Source organism: Sinocyclocheilus anshuiensis, unplaced genomic scaffold (assembly GCF_001515605.1).
Source record: "Sinocyclocheilus anshuiensis isolate Anshui unplaced genomic scaffold, SAMN03320099.WGS_v1.1 scaffold652, whole genome shotgun sequence".
In the NCBI taxonomy this organism is placed as follows: domain Eukaryota; kingdom Metazoa; phylum Chordata; class Actinopteri; order Cypriniformes; family Cyprinidae; genus Sinocyclocheilus; species Sinocyclocheilus anshuiensis.
This window is the reverse complement of record NW_015555769.1, coordinates 315,711-327,829: the sequence shown is the minus strand read 5'-3', so window position 1 is coordinate 327,829 and position 12,119 is coordinate 315,711. Positions and strand designations below refer to the sequence as shown.

General features: G+C 43.1%; 1 protein-coding gene and 1 long non-coding RNA gene across 2 annotated transcripts in view; one reads left to right on the top strand and one right to left on the bottom strand.

The window, feature by feature from the left end:
- Positions 1–6,466, bottom strand: part of oat (ornithine aminotransferase) — a 9,177-nt gene extending 2,711 nt beyond the window's left edge. The window contains exons 1-8 of the mRNA XM_016468377.1: positions 6,384–6,466; positions 4,291–4,506; positions 2,256–2,480; positions 2,088–2,183; positions 1,719–1,846; positions 1,142–1,264; positions 675–803; positions 479–592 (exon numbers count right to left, since the gene is read on the bottom strand). Of these exons, the coding sequence (XP_016323863.1) occupies positions 479–592; positions 675–803; positions 1,142–1,264; positions 1,719–1,846; positions 2,088–2,183; positions 2,256–2,480; positions 4,291–4,495 (1,020 nt within the window). The 5' untranslated portion in view covers positions 4,496–4,506; positions 6,384–6,466. The remainder of the gene's footprint in view (positions 1–478; positions 593–674; positions 804–1,141; positions 1,265–1,718; positions 1,847–2,087; positions 2,184–2,255; positions 2,481–4,290; positions 4,507–6,383) is intronic.
- Positions 6,467–6,980: 514 nt separating this feature from the next.
- LOC107674404 (uncharacterized) lies at positions 6,981–12,045 on the top strand. Its single transcript, XR_001632502.1, has 5 exons — positions 6,981–7,127; positions 7,762–7,862; positions 7,944–8,035; positions 10,999–11,176; positions 11,589–12,045. It is a non-coding gene; the product is annotated as an uncharacterized LOC107674404 (long non-coding RNA).
- The last annotated feature ends 74 nt before the right edge of the window (positions 12,046–12,119 follow it).

The following is a 12,119-nucleotide window of genomic DNA, read 5'->3' as shown; positions in this document are numbered from 1 at the left end:
TCTCACCCGCGCCCACACACACACACACACACACACACACACACACACACACACACACTCACACACACAGACACCCTCTCACACACACACAGACACACTCTCACACACACAGACACATATACAATAATACACACACTCTCTCTCTCTCACACATACTCTCGCTCTCTCTCTCTCTCACACGCACACACGCACACACACGCACACTCACACACACTCACACACACTCACACACACACGCATACACACGCACACACGCACTCACACGCACTCACACACACTCACACTCACACACACAGACACACACAGACACCCTCTCTCACACACACAGACACACTCTCACACACACAGACACACTCTCACACACACAGACACATATACGATAATACACACACTCTCTCTCTCTCACACACACATACTCTCGCTCTCTCTCTCTCTCACACTCTCTCTCTCTCTCTCACATACACACATACACACACACCTCCAGAGCAGCGATGGCGACGCGGCAGGCCAGAGGGTTTCCTCCATACGTGGATCCGTGTTCTCCAGGTTTGATGGTCAGCATCACCTCATCATCACACAGAACAGCAGAGACCTGAGACACACACAGATCATCAGCGAACGCGCGTGTGTGTGTTCTTCATAATCAATCATAAGTGTGTGTGTGTGAGACTCACAGGATACACTCCTCCTGACAGCGCTTTACCCAGAATCACCAGATCCGGCCTCACTGCCTCGTGGTCCACAGCCAGACGCCGCCCAGTGCGGGCCAGACCGGTCTGCACCTCATCAGCAATGAACAGAACCTGCAGCACACACACACACATATTCAAACGGGTTCAAACACAAACACACAGTCAGTGTTCGTCAGATTAACACACACGAGAACAAACGGCTGGTGTGTGTGTGAGAGTGTGTGTGTGTGTGTGTGTGTGTGTGTGTGTGTGTGCGTGTGTTTTTGTGACATATGAGGACACAAATTTGTATAATGACAAAGGTATGACAGGTATTACAAGGAGAAGGTGACTTATGAGGACATTACCCCATGTCCCCATTTTTCAAAAAACTCAGTGAGTTTTTTCGAGAAAGTAAAAATGCACAAAGTTTCCTGTAAGGGGTAGGTTTTAGGTCTGTGTGTACTCACATTGTATTTGGTACAAAGCTCCCGGACTTTCTTGAGGTAACCAGGATCAGGAACGACCACACCTGCTTCACCCTGGATGGGCTCCACCATGAACGCCGCCACGTTTGGATCCTGCAGTGCTTTCTGCACGACACACACACACACACACACACACACACACAGATGATCAGGAGAAAACTAGACGAGCTGGTTAAGTTACAGGTTAAAAATAACACTGCAGGTTTGCTGTGCTTGTTTGTAGGACTGCACAATCTGTCCAAATATATTGTGATTAAATATCAATATGATCATAAAATATTAATAGTATTATTAACCATAACAACAATATTTATTACATTATTATTATATTTTTAATATAGAACTACTGTACTAACAATGATCATTGATGATTTTGATGATTATATTTATGATTATTTCATTACAACAATAAAATTACAGTGCTAATATTTAGTCTTAATTTCTTCAAATAAGGCTGGTGAAAGTTCGGTTACAGAAACTCAAGCTGCAGCCGGAGCTCATGAGGATGATTCACTGTGAAAACAGATCTGATCTGCTGGAGAGTCCATGAACACAGTACCTCTAGTGCAGTGACGTCATTATACGGCACCAGCTCAAAGCCGGGCATGAACGGACCGAAACCCTCGTAACTGCTGGGGTCTGTCGAGCTGGAAATGGCAGCCATCGTGCGACCCCAGAAATTCCCGGCTGCGGGAGACAAGCAGAAATACAGACGCTCAACATCATCTCGCATTAGAGGAAAACACCGCCAGCGCGCTTTAAGCTGACATGCATGCGTGCAACATCACATAAATATATGAACCTGTAAGGCATTTGAGTCACAGGAGACTTATGCTGTTTATCCTTCAAGAAAAATTTATCAATGATCTCAAAATATTACAAACACAAACTTTGTCTCATCATTCCGGACTGTGAGATGCTGACTTACCTGCAAACACGATCTTAGCCTCATATTTCGGGACGCCCTTGACAGTGTATGCCCACTTACGAGCCAGTTTACAGGCCGTCTCTCCGCCCTCCACACCTTCAACACAAGAGCAGGATTAGAGCCACGCCTTGCATTCATCCATCACTGCTCTGGTTCTCACAGCTGTACCTGTGTTCATGGGCAGCACTTTATCGTATCCGAACAGGCCGGTGATGTACTGCTCGTAGACACCCAGCACGTCGTTGTAGAAGGCTCTGGAGGTGAGCGTCAGCCGCGAGGCCTGCGCCGTCAGCGCCGCGATGATCTTCGGGTGGCAGTGACCCTGGTTAACAGCGCTGTACGCGCTCAAGAAGTCAAAGTACCTGCGGCCCTCCACATCCCACACATGAACCCCTGCAACACGCCGCAGAAACACTGACTCACACAAACACACTCCACTACAGCGTTACAGTGTTACAGCGTTACAACGTTACAGCGGTACAGTGCTACGGCGGTACAGTGTTAAAGCGTTACAGTGTTACAATGTTACAGTGTAACGGCGGTACAGTGTTAAAGCGTTATAGTGTTACGATGTTACAGTGTTACGGCGTAACAGTGCTACGGCAGTACAGTGTTAAAGCGTTATGACATTACAGTGTTACGATGTTACAGTGCTACGGCGGTACAGTGTTAAAGCATTACAGTGTTACGGCGTAACAGTGCTACGGCAGTACAGTGTTAAAGCGTTACGACATTAATATTACAACGTTACAGTGCTACGGCGGTACAGTGTTAAAGCGTTACAGTGTTACGATGTTACAGTGTTACGGCGTAACAGTGCTACGGCAGTACAGTGTTAAAGCGTTACATTACAGTGTTACGATGTTACAGTGTTACGGCGTAACAGTGCTACGGCAGTACAGTGTTAAAGCGTTACATTACAGTGTTACGATGTTACAGTGTTACGATGTTACAGTGTTACGGCGCTCCAGTGTTATGACATTACATCGTTACAGTGTTACGGCGCTCCAGTGTTATGACGTTACATCGTTACAGTGTTACGGCGCTCCAGTGTTACGACGTTACAGTGTTACGGCGCTCCAGTGTTACGACATTACATCGTTACAGTGTTACGGCGCTCCAGTGTTACGACGTTACAGTGTTACGGCGCTCCAGTGTTACGACATTACATCGTTCCAGTGTTACGGCGCTCCAGTGTTACGACGTTACATCGTTACAGTGTTACGGCGCTCCAGTGTTACGGCGCTCCAGTGTTACGACGTTACAGTGTTACAGCGTTGCAGTGTTACGGCGCTCCAGTGTTACATCGTTACAGTGTTACAGCGCTCCAGTGTTATGACGTTACAGTGTTACGGCGCTCCAGTGTTACATCGTTACAGTGTTACAGCGCTCCAGTGTTATGACGTTACAGTGTTACAGCGCTCCAGTGTTAAGATGTTACAGTGTTACAGCGTTGCAGTGTTACGGCGCTCCAGTGTTACGACGTTACAGCGTTGCAGCATTACGTGTACGCCTGCAGTGCGTGTGATGTGGGGAACGCAGCCGGACACATGCAGACTTCAGTGCTTTTGCACTCATTTAGCCCACAAACCGGCGACACTGGCTCAAGCTGCTGCTTTATAACAAATCAAAAGCAAAATATGAAAAAGAAGCAAAATAGACAAAGCAATAGCAAACTACTGGAGATACAGAACATGCTGCGAATGTGAGGCAGAGATGCAGGCAGCTTCAACAACATTTTTATTGCGTATAACTTCTAAATAATGGAGGTAACGGTGACTTTTTATCTCACAAGTCTGACTCTTTTTCTTGCAACTCTTGAGTTTTTTCAGAAGTGCGAGATGTACACTCAGAATTCTTAAAAAAAAAAAAAAGTCTTGAGAAATTGTGAGAAAAAAGTCAGAAAAGTCAGATATAAACTCTGAAATCTGACTTTATATCCTGTAACTCTGACTCTTTTCTAGTAATTCTGACTTGTCAGAAATGAGTTTACATCTCACAATTCTGATATTTCTCTAAATTCTGAGAACAAGTCAGAATCGTGAGAAAAAGTCAGCTTTGTGAGACATAAACTTGCAATTATGAGTTTATAACTTGCATCTGCGAGACAAACTCATAATTCTGAGAAAAGAACTCAGTATGAGTACAGTATGAGCTCGACTGTGGATGAGGAACACTCCCAGAATGCTGTGCGCAGGCCTACCCTCTCCTCGCTCCAGAGCCACGGGCAGCGGGTGGTAGTTATGAGCGCCGTATCGATCCTCGCGAGTGTAAACCTTCTCTGACGTCAGCGCACGCTCCGCAGGTTCGGCTCTGGACGCCGCCGAGGAGGATGTGCGTGTCCCAGAATGCACTGCACGGCTCAGGGCGGGCATCACGCCTCTCATCAGACTCTTCATGCTGTTCATGACTGTTCACACTGAGATACAATCATTCAGTCACACGCTTCACTCGCATCTTTAGTTCAAATATTCTTTTTTTTTTTTGCATGACTGGACCTTAATATAGGTTTATAGTGGCTTATTTTGGGGTCAGGAGGACATAGAGTATAAAAACTTTGTAACGTCAAATATAAATTCACTATAAAAATGGTGGTAATAGATCAATTTATAAACAATTTTAGTTAATTTAAGTAATTGTTTAAGTTAAATTTAAAATGTAATCACGTAATAATAATACAAATGGCCTTTTTTGGCAAGTTGTGTGATATTCCTTAAAAAAAAATTATTTAATAAAATGCATTATTATTGTTATTATAACTTAAGAACTGTGCAATATATTTCTGTCATAATTTGTTCAAGTTAGACCGACATTGTATTATTAGATGAATAAATATAACTGTAGGATTTCATAAAATAAATAAAATTGACTAAAACATTTACAAAATGAATTCACTTTCTTGATTCATGTTTCTGATGTTTTATGAATAATTCATCAGTGACGTCACTCTATTAGTTATCAACGATGTTCATATGGAGACACTTTTTACCATCTAATTTAATTCCTTATGAGGAAAATCAAGACCTGCCCTATTTATTCACTTTTAATATTCTGTTTCCAATATTACAGAAGTAAAATGATTGTGAATCAGCAATGGTGAAAAATGTATTTTTCTTGACGACGGCTGTATAACTGCATAACTATATAAGAATGAATATATAAAGCTGTATATAAGAATCACACAAGTGACATTAAACAAGGGTGTTTTCTCATAAACATCCCATAATGATCAGAACAGGATGATCCACAGTCGTTTTTCAGTTGAAACCTTCAGTCTGAGAAAGAGTTTATTTGGAAAACATCAGTGACATTAAAGAGAGGAAAATCAAATCTTCATATTTCATATATTTGCATGCGAGCTCTCGTTGTACAGCTCTAGGTTTTAACTTCTGGTTTGAGGCACAAAACTCTGGCGTGTTTTATGAGTTTGAGCTTCAACATTAATCTGAATGGAAATAAAATTTAAATTATATAGCAGCCATATTAAAATATGAAGTTATAATAATATGAAACCTCATATAACACAGATGAAGTGAGCTGTGCTGGAGTCAGTGGAGACGGACACGTGGCTCTGGATCATCAGTGCATGAAAGAAACTGATGAACAGACAGAAACCAGCAGACCGGCCTGAGTTTCTCATTCAGACGCTCACAATGAGCCGCAGATCAGCAGTCTGAGCTCAACCTGTCTCACTCATAATCATAATCATAATCATGATCCTGACAGATCACAGAGACCTGCTGATATCAGATCAGCACGTTTCATCAGTCTCTCACTGCCATCAATTATTAAACCGATTCCTTAGGAAACTTTCCACTAAGAGTCACTTATTTATACAGTCACGTGACACGTTAAATGCAGCCTGCAGCGGTGATTGGCTGAAAACTCACTGCCCTCGACACGCCCACTGCATGCGCTGCCAAGGGTTAAATAAAGACTCTCTCACACACACACACACACACACTAGCTCTCTCACACACACACACACACACACACACACAAAGGTTTTTAGAATGAATAGTTACACAACAGTCAAGAGAAGTTACCAATAAAGTAACAATTTAAATACATTTAAATATTACTAACATGAAGTAACTGAATATCACTGAATAAACTCCCACCGAATCTGCATCTTCCTCACCTTCATCAGTCTAACCCTCATCATCTTCCTCTTCCTAACTGCTGCGCCTCATTAACATACTCGTGTTTATGCATATTCATCAGCCCTCGCTGCATTATGAATAACCGCGCGGTGTCTGTGTGACCCGTATGTCTGTGTGTCTGTGTGTGCTTTACCTGCTGCGGGTCCGCGCGGATCTGTTCCTCCGGCGAGTCTCACGCTGCCTCTAGACGGTTATTCAAATGCACGCACACACGTCACGCTGCGTCATGACGCAACCGGCGTCAGCGCTGTGAATGGTTAACCATTTTCTGCATACATGTAAAAACATTCTGATACTGTAATAGTTTTCTTGCGACGATAAGTGATTAATCTGAAGTGACTGAGTGTGTGAACAGACTCAAAGTGTGACGCAACACTAGTTATTCATCTCCCCTGATATAATTTTGGCCAAATATTGCCTAAAATACATTGTCACTGTATTCTACACAGTAATCATTTATTAATTTGGCAGACAGTAAAGCAATTTAAAGTGCTTGAAACATACATTTTCAATGTTATTTCAAATGTAGTTTGGGCAAAGTTATACATTTAAAAATAAATTATTTATATATATAAGTATTATTATTATTATGATAATCATCGAACACATACGAAAAACATCCTTGTGTATTTTATTTTATTTTTTTTATTTTATTTTATCTTTGGTCAGCAGCATCTGCGCGCGCTACCAGCATTAAGTGGCTGAACTTCATTTCCCAGAAGCCCCTGCGCCGCGCATGCGCAGTCGCGTTCGCAGCATGGCCGCAGGCAGTAGTGTGGAGTGGCTGAAGAGTGTGAAAGCAGTGATTTGAGACATGTGTGGAGTTCTGAGAGGGAGGAGGACAGGCGACACACGGATCTGGAGAAGCAGTGAGGAGGTGAGAACTAGCGCGCGGTTTACAAATAAAGTTATTCATTAAATATTGCAGGACACTTTCATTGCTTTGCATAATAATAACAACATATAATAATATATGAATTTCAATACAGTTGACCATGTATTGACAAGAGTCTTGCATAACAAACAGATCGAACAGATTTGAAATGGTTGCATACTACCATACTTACCGCTCTCTCTCTCTACATACTGTTCATAGTATGCTAACTTTCTGTATGCATACTACATTAGCCAAAATCTTAAGTATACATCCCTTGGCTGAATTGGGAAACTAGTCTTTCTATTTCTGCTATATCTTTATTTGATATGTGACATGATGTGATTTAGTATGCTATTCTGTACTGAGTATCCCACAATTTTCAGTGTGCTGAATGAAAGTAATGTCAGCTGTCATCATTCTTGACTCATTATTTGATCAGACAAATAAATAAACAATGTATAAAAATATAAAACAACCCTCGCATAAACACTAAGTATGCAGTATGCACTATATGTTGTGCGGTATGAGTAGTATTGTGTGCTCTGAAGTGTGTGTGTGTGTGTGTGTGTGTGTGCGCTGAAGTGTGTGTGTGTGTGTGTGTGTGTGTGTGTGTGTGTGTGTGTGTGTGTGTCAGGCTGATGGATTCCGGTCTGACGGTGCGTTTCTGCACTAATGAGACTCAGAACACGAGTGAGAGGTTCTACAGAAGCACGTGTGATGGGCTTCGACATCAGCGTCAGTCACGTTTTCTCCCCCCCCATACACACACACACACACATTAATTGAATATTTGTTGATTTGATGTGTGTGTGTCAGGTTGTGATGATTGGTGATGATCTGCTCAATGATGTCGGTGGAGCTCAGCGCTGCGGGATGAAGGGTCTTCAGGTCAGAACCGGCAAATACAGGTCAGTGTGTGTGAGAGTGTGTGTGTGAGAGTGTGAGTGTGTGTGTGTGTGTGTGTGAGAGAGAGAGAGTGTGTGTGTGTGTGTGTGTATGTGTGAGAGAGTGTGTGTGTCTGTGTGTGTGTGTGTGTGAGAGAGAGAGAGTGTGTGTGTGTGTGTGTGTATGTGTGAGAGAGTGTGTGTGTCTGTGTGTGTGTGTGTGTGAGAGAGAGAGAGTGTGTGTGTGTGTGTGTGTATGTGTGAGAGAGTGTGTGTGTCTGTGTGTGTGTGTGTGTGAGAGAGAGAGAGTGTGTGTGTGTGTGTGTGTATGTGTGAGAGAGTGTGTGTGTCTGTGTGTGTGTGTGTGTGAGAGAGAGAGAGTGTGTGTGTGTGTGTGTGTATGTGTGAGAGAGTGTGTGTGTCTGTGTGTGTGTGTGTGTGAGAGAGAGAGAGTGTGTGTGTGTGTGTGTGTATGTGTGAGAGAGTGTGTGTGTCTGTGTGTGTGTGTGTGTGAGAGAGAGAGAGTGTGTGTGTGTGTGTGTGTATGTGTGAGAGAGTGTGTGTGTCTGTGTGTGTGTGTGTGTGAGAGAGAGAGAGTGTGTGTGTGTGTGTGTGTATGTGTGAGAGAGTGTGTGTGTCTGTGTGTGTGTGTGTGTGAGAGAGAGAGAGTGTGTGTGTGTGTGTGTGTATGTGTGAGAGAGTGTGTGTGTCTGTGTGTGTGTGTGTGTGAGAGAGAGAGAGTGTGTGTGTGTGTGTGTGTATGTGTGAGAGAGTGTGTGTGTCTGTGTGTGTGTGTGTGTGAGAGAGAGAGAGTGTGTGTGTGTGTGTGTGTATGTGTGAGAGAGTGTGTGTGTCTGTGTGTGTGTGTGTGTGAGAGAGAGAGAGTGTGTGTGTGTGTGTGTGTATGTGTGAGAGAGTGTGTGTGTCTGTGTGTGTGTGTGTGTGAGAGAGAGAGAGTGTGTGTGTGTGTGTGTGTATGTGTGAGAGAGTGTGTGTGTCTGTGTGTGTGTGTGTGTGAGAGAGAGAGAGTGTGTGTGTGTGTGTGTGTATGTGTGAGAGAGTGTGTGTGTCTGTGTGTGTGTGTGTGTGAGAGAGAGAGAGTGTGTGTGTGTGTGTGTGTATGTGTGAGAGAGTGTGTGTGTCTGTGTGTGTGTGTGTGTGAGAGAGAGAGAGTGTGTGTGTGTGTGTGTGTATGTGTGAGAGAGTGTGTGTGTCTGTGTGTGTGTGTGTGTGAGAGAGAGAGAGTGTGTGTGTGTGTGTGTGTATGTGTGAGAGAGTGTGTGTGTCTGTGTGTGTGTGTGTGTGAGAGAGAGAGAGTGTGTGTGTGTGTGTGTGTATGTGTGAGAGAGTGTGTGTGTCTGTGTGTGTGTGTGTGTGAGAGAGAGAGAGTGTGTGTGTGTGTGTGTGTATGTGTGAGAGAGTGTGTGTGTCTGTGTGTGTGTGTGTGTGAGAGAGAGAGAGTGTGTGTGTGTGTGTGTGTATGTGTGAGAGAGTGTGTGTGTCTGTGTGTGTGTGTGTGTGAGAGAGAGAGAGTGTGTGTGTGTGTGTGTGTATGTGTGAGAGAGTGTGTGTGTCTGTGTGTGTGTGTGTGTGAGAGAGAGAGAGTGTGTGTGTGTGTGTGTGTATGTGTGAGAGAGTGTGTGTGTCTGTGTGTGTGTGTGTGTGAGAGAGAGAGAGTGTGTGTGTGTGTGTGTGTATGTGTGAGAGAGTGTGTGTGTCTGTGTGTGTGTGTGTGTGAGAGAGAGAGAGTGTGTGTGTGTGTGTGTGTGTGTGAGTGTGTGAGTGTGTGAGAGTCTCTTTGTGTGTGTGTGAGTGTTAAAGCTGCTGTAATAGTGTGTGTTGGAAGGCACAATAGAAATCGAGCTGAATGAATTTCCTGCAGGTGGCGCTGCAGTCCAGTGAGTGCAGTCTCTGCAGCAGATTCTTACACTGACAACAAAATATAATCAACAAAATGACACAAATACTGTTTTCAACAAGAAACAACAAATCAGAATTGGATCAAATCCAAGACTGACAAAAACTAAAGAAACAAATAGAAAAAGGAATAATTTATTTATAAATCATTATTAAATAATAAATAAGATAACTTATATTAATTAATTTATACGCTTATTCATCATTATTATGTTATTAATCAAATAATACAAAACAGTAGTTTGCAAATACCACAGGTTATATTTTCTAAGGTTAGTGTAAAATCGTTTTCAGCCGAAATGATCATGTGACGTCACACTCTATCCAGTCACATGACCTCCCCAGAGCTCCTCCCCCAATCAGAACATCTGAACCCTCTATAAGTCCCGCCCCTTCCTCTGGTCATTTAATGGACCTGAGAGCAGTGCTCATTCCCAGCATGCAGTGCGTCTGTGTGGGAAGTGAGTTTGACACATCATTAGGCTGTCCGCAGCCGCCCATAAACATGTAAACATCTGAACACGCCAGCACACAAGCATCAGGCCTCGGATCGTTCACTGTAACTGTGATCCATCACCTGAACCAGCAAGGGTTAATGCGCTGGAACTGCTGCTAATGTCTCCAGATTAGAGTTTGTGTTTAATAGTGAATACAGGGACCAGCTCAGATCTGATGTCACTCTGTCAGATCCAGTGACGGTCATCTGGGACGTCATGGAGCCTGTGATTGGTCAGACTCCGGTTGACCTTTGACCTCACAGTAACTCTGGTTCTTTCCTATGGAAGCATATAGGTAGCGAAATTCAATTTAAAATGCAATCATTTCGCAACTTATAAAGCATTCAAATTTGCATGCAATTTACATATTAAGACTACTGTTGGAAATGGCAAATGTACATTTTATAATTTAATTTTCATTTTACTTTTGCACGTATGGGTAATGGAAAATGTAAATTTAAATACAGAAATACAATGCCATTTTGAATATTGCATTTTAAATTGAATTTCGCTACCTATATGCTTCCATACTTTCCTGCGGTGTGTCTCTGACTGGTGTTTTCTGTCCCGCAGGCCGAGCGATGAGCACACCCGAGCGTGAGAGCAGACGCTTACATGCACGACCTCGCGGCCGCCGTACTGACCGATCACTGACCGATCAGGACATGGCACTCGTGATTGATGACGCACTGACTGTGAAGCTGCACTGACACATGAAGAAAACTGTGAACATGTGCAATGCATTATAAAGGTATTCATAATGTACAGGATAATGCATTGTATCTTTGCAGAAATAAATGTAGCCAAAGTTAAAATGCATTATATTCATGTGTTTTAATGCATTGCACTTCCTAAAGGTGTAGCAATGACCAGATGAGTATTATAACTGTGGTTACTATTATGAGATCACGCAATGCATTACAAGGCAGAAATAGTGCATTAAAACTACTTTATAATGCATTATATATAAAGGCTTTAGATTAAGTGTTACCAATAGTCTTTTTGTGTATTTCCATGAATGCTAATCCTCCTAATATTCACACTATGGTTGTTTTGAATTTACATTCACCATGATCAATAATCGTGAATTTGCTGATAAATAAATGTGCCTTAACTGTCGCACTGCAAACTAATCTTCTTCGTATCTCGTTATCTTAACGCAGAATATCTCGTGATGTTTGCTGGCGCTCCGGTGACTGCTTCATGCGGTTTGGTGTTTGAGCTTCGTTCAGGACAATAGCGTGATGCTGGCAGACATGAAGCGCTGCAGAACAAACAGCATCACGGAGATCTGGAGCAGAGGTCGAGGCACACAGACGTCTTTGTGTTTCTTACAGCTGTGCCCGTTTCACAACACGCTCCACTCACTTTGGTCTTCCAGTCGAGGTGTAATAAAGCTCTGATGCTGATGTAAAGCAGACGCTTCTATTCTAACGCAGCAGATTCTCCAGGCTCGTTTACGATCATATCTGCTCATCTAAACATTAAGGCCACTTTTAACCCTCGCACATAAAGCTACAGTGAAATAAGCTGCTGTTAGACTCTAACAGTCGTTCATCCATGTTGTTATATTTAATTTGGCCCGATGGGTTCACACACACACACACTCTCTCACACACACACACACACTCTCTCACACGCACACACACACACTCTCTCACACACACACACACAGACTCACTCACTCACTCACA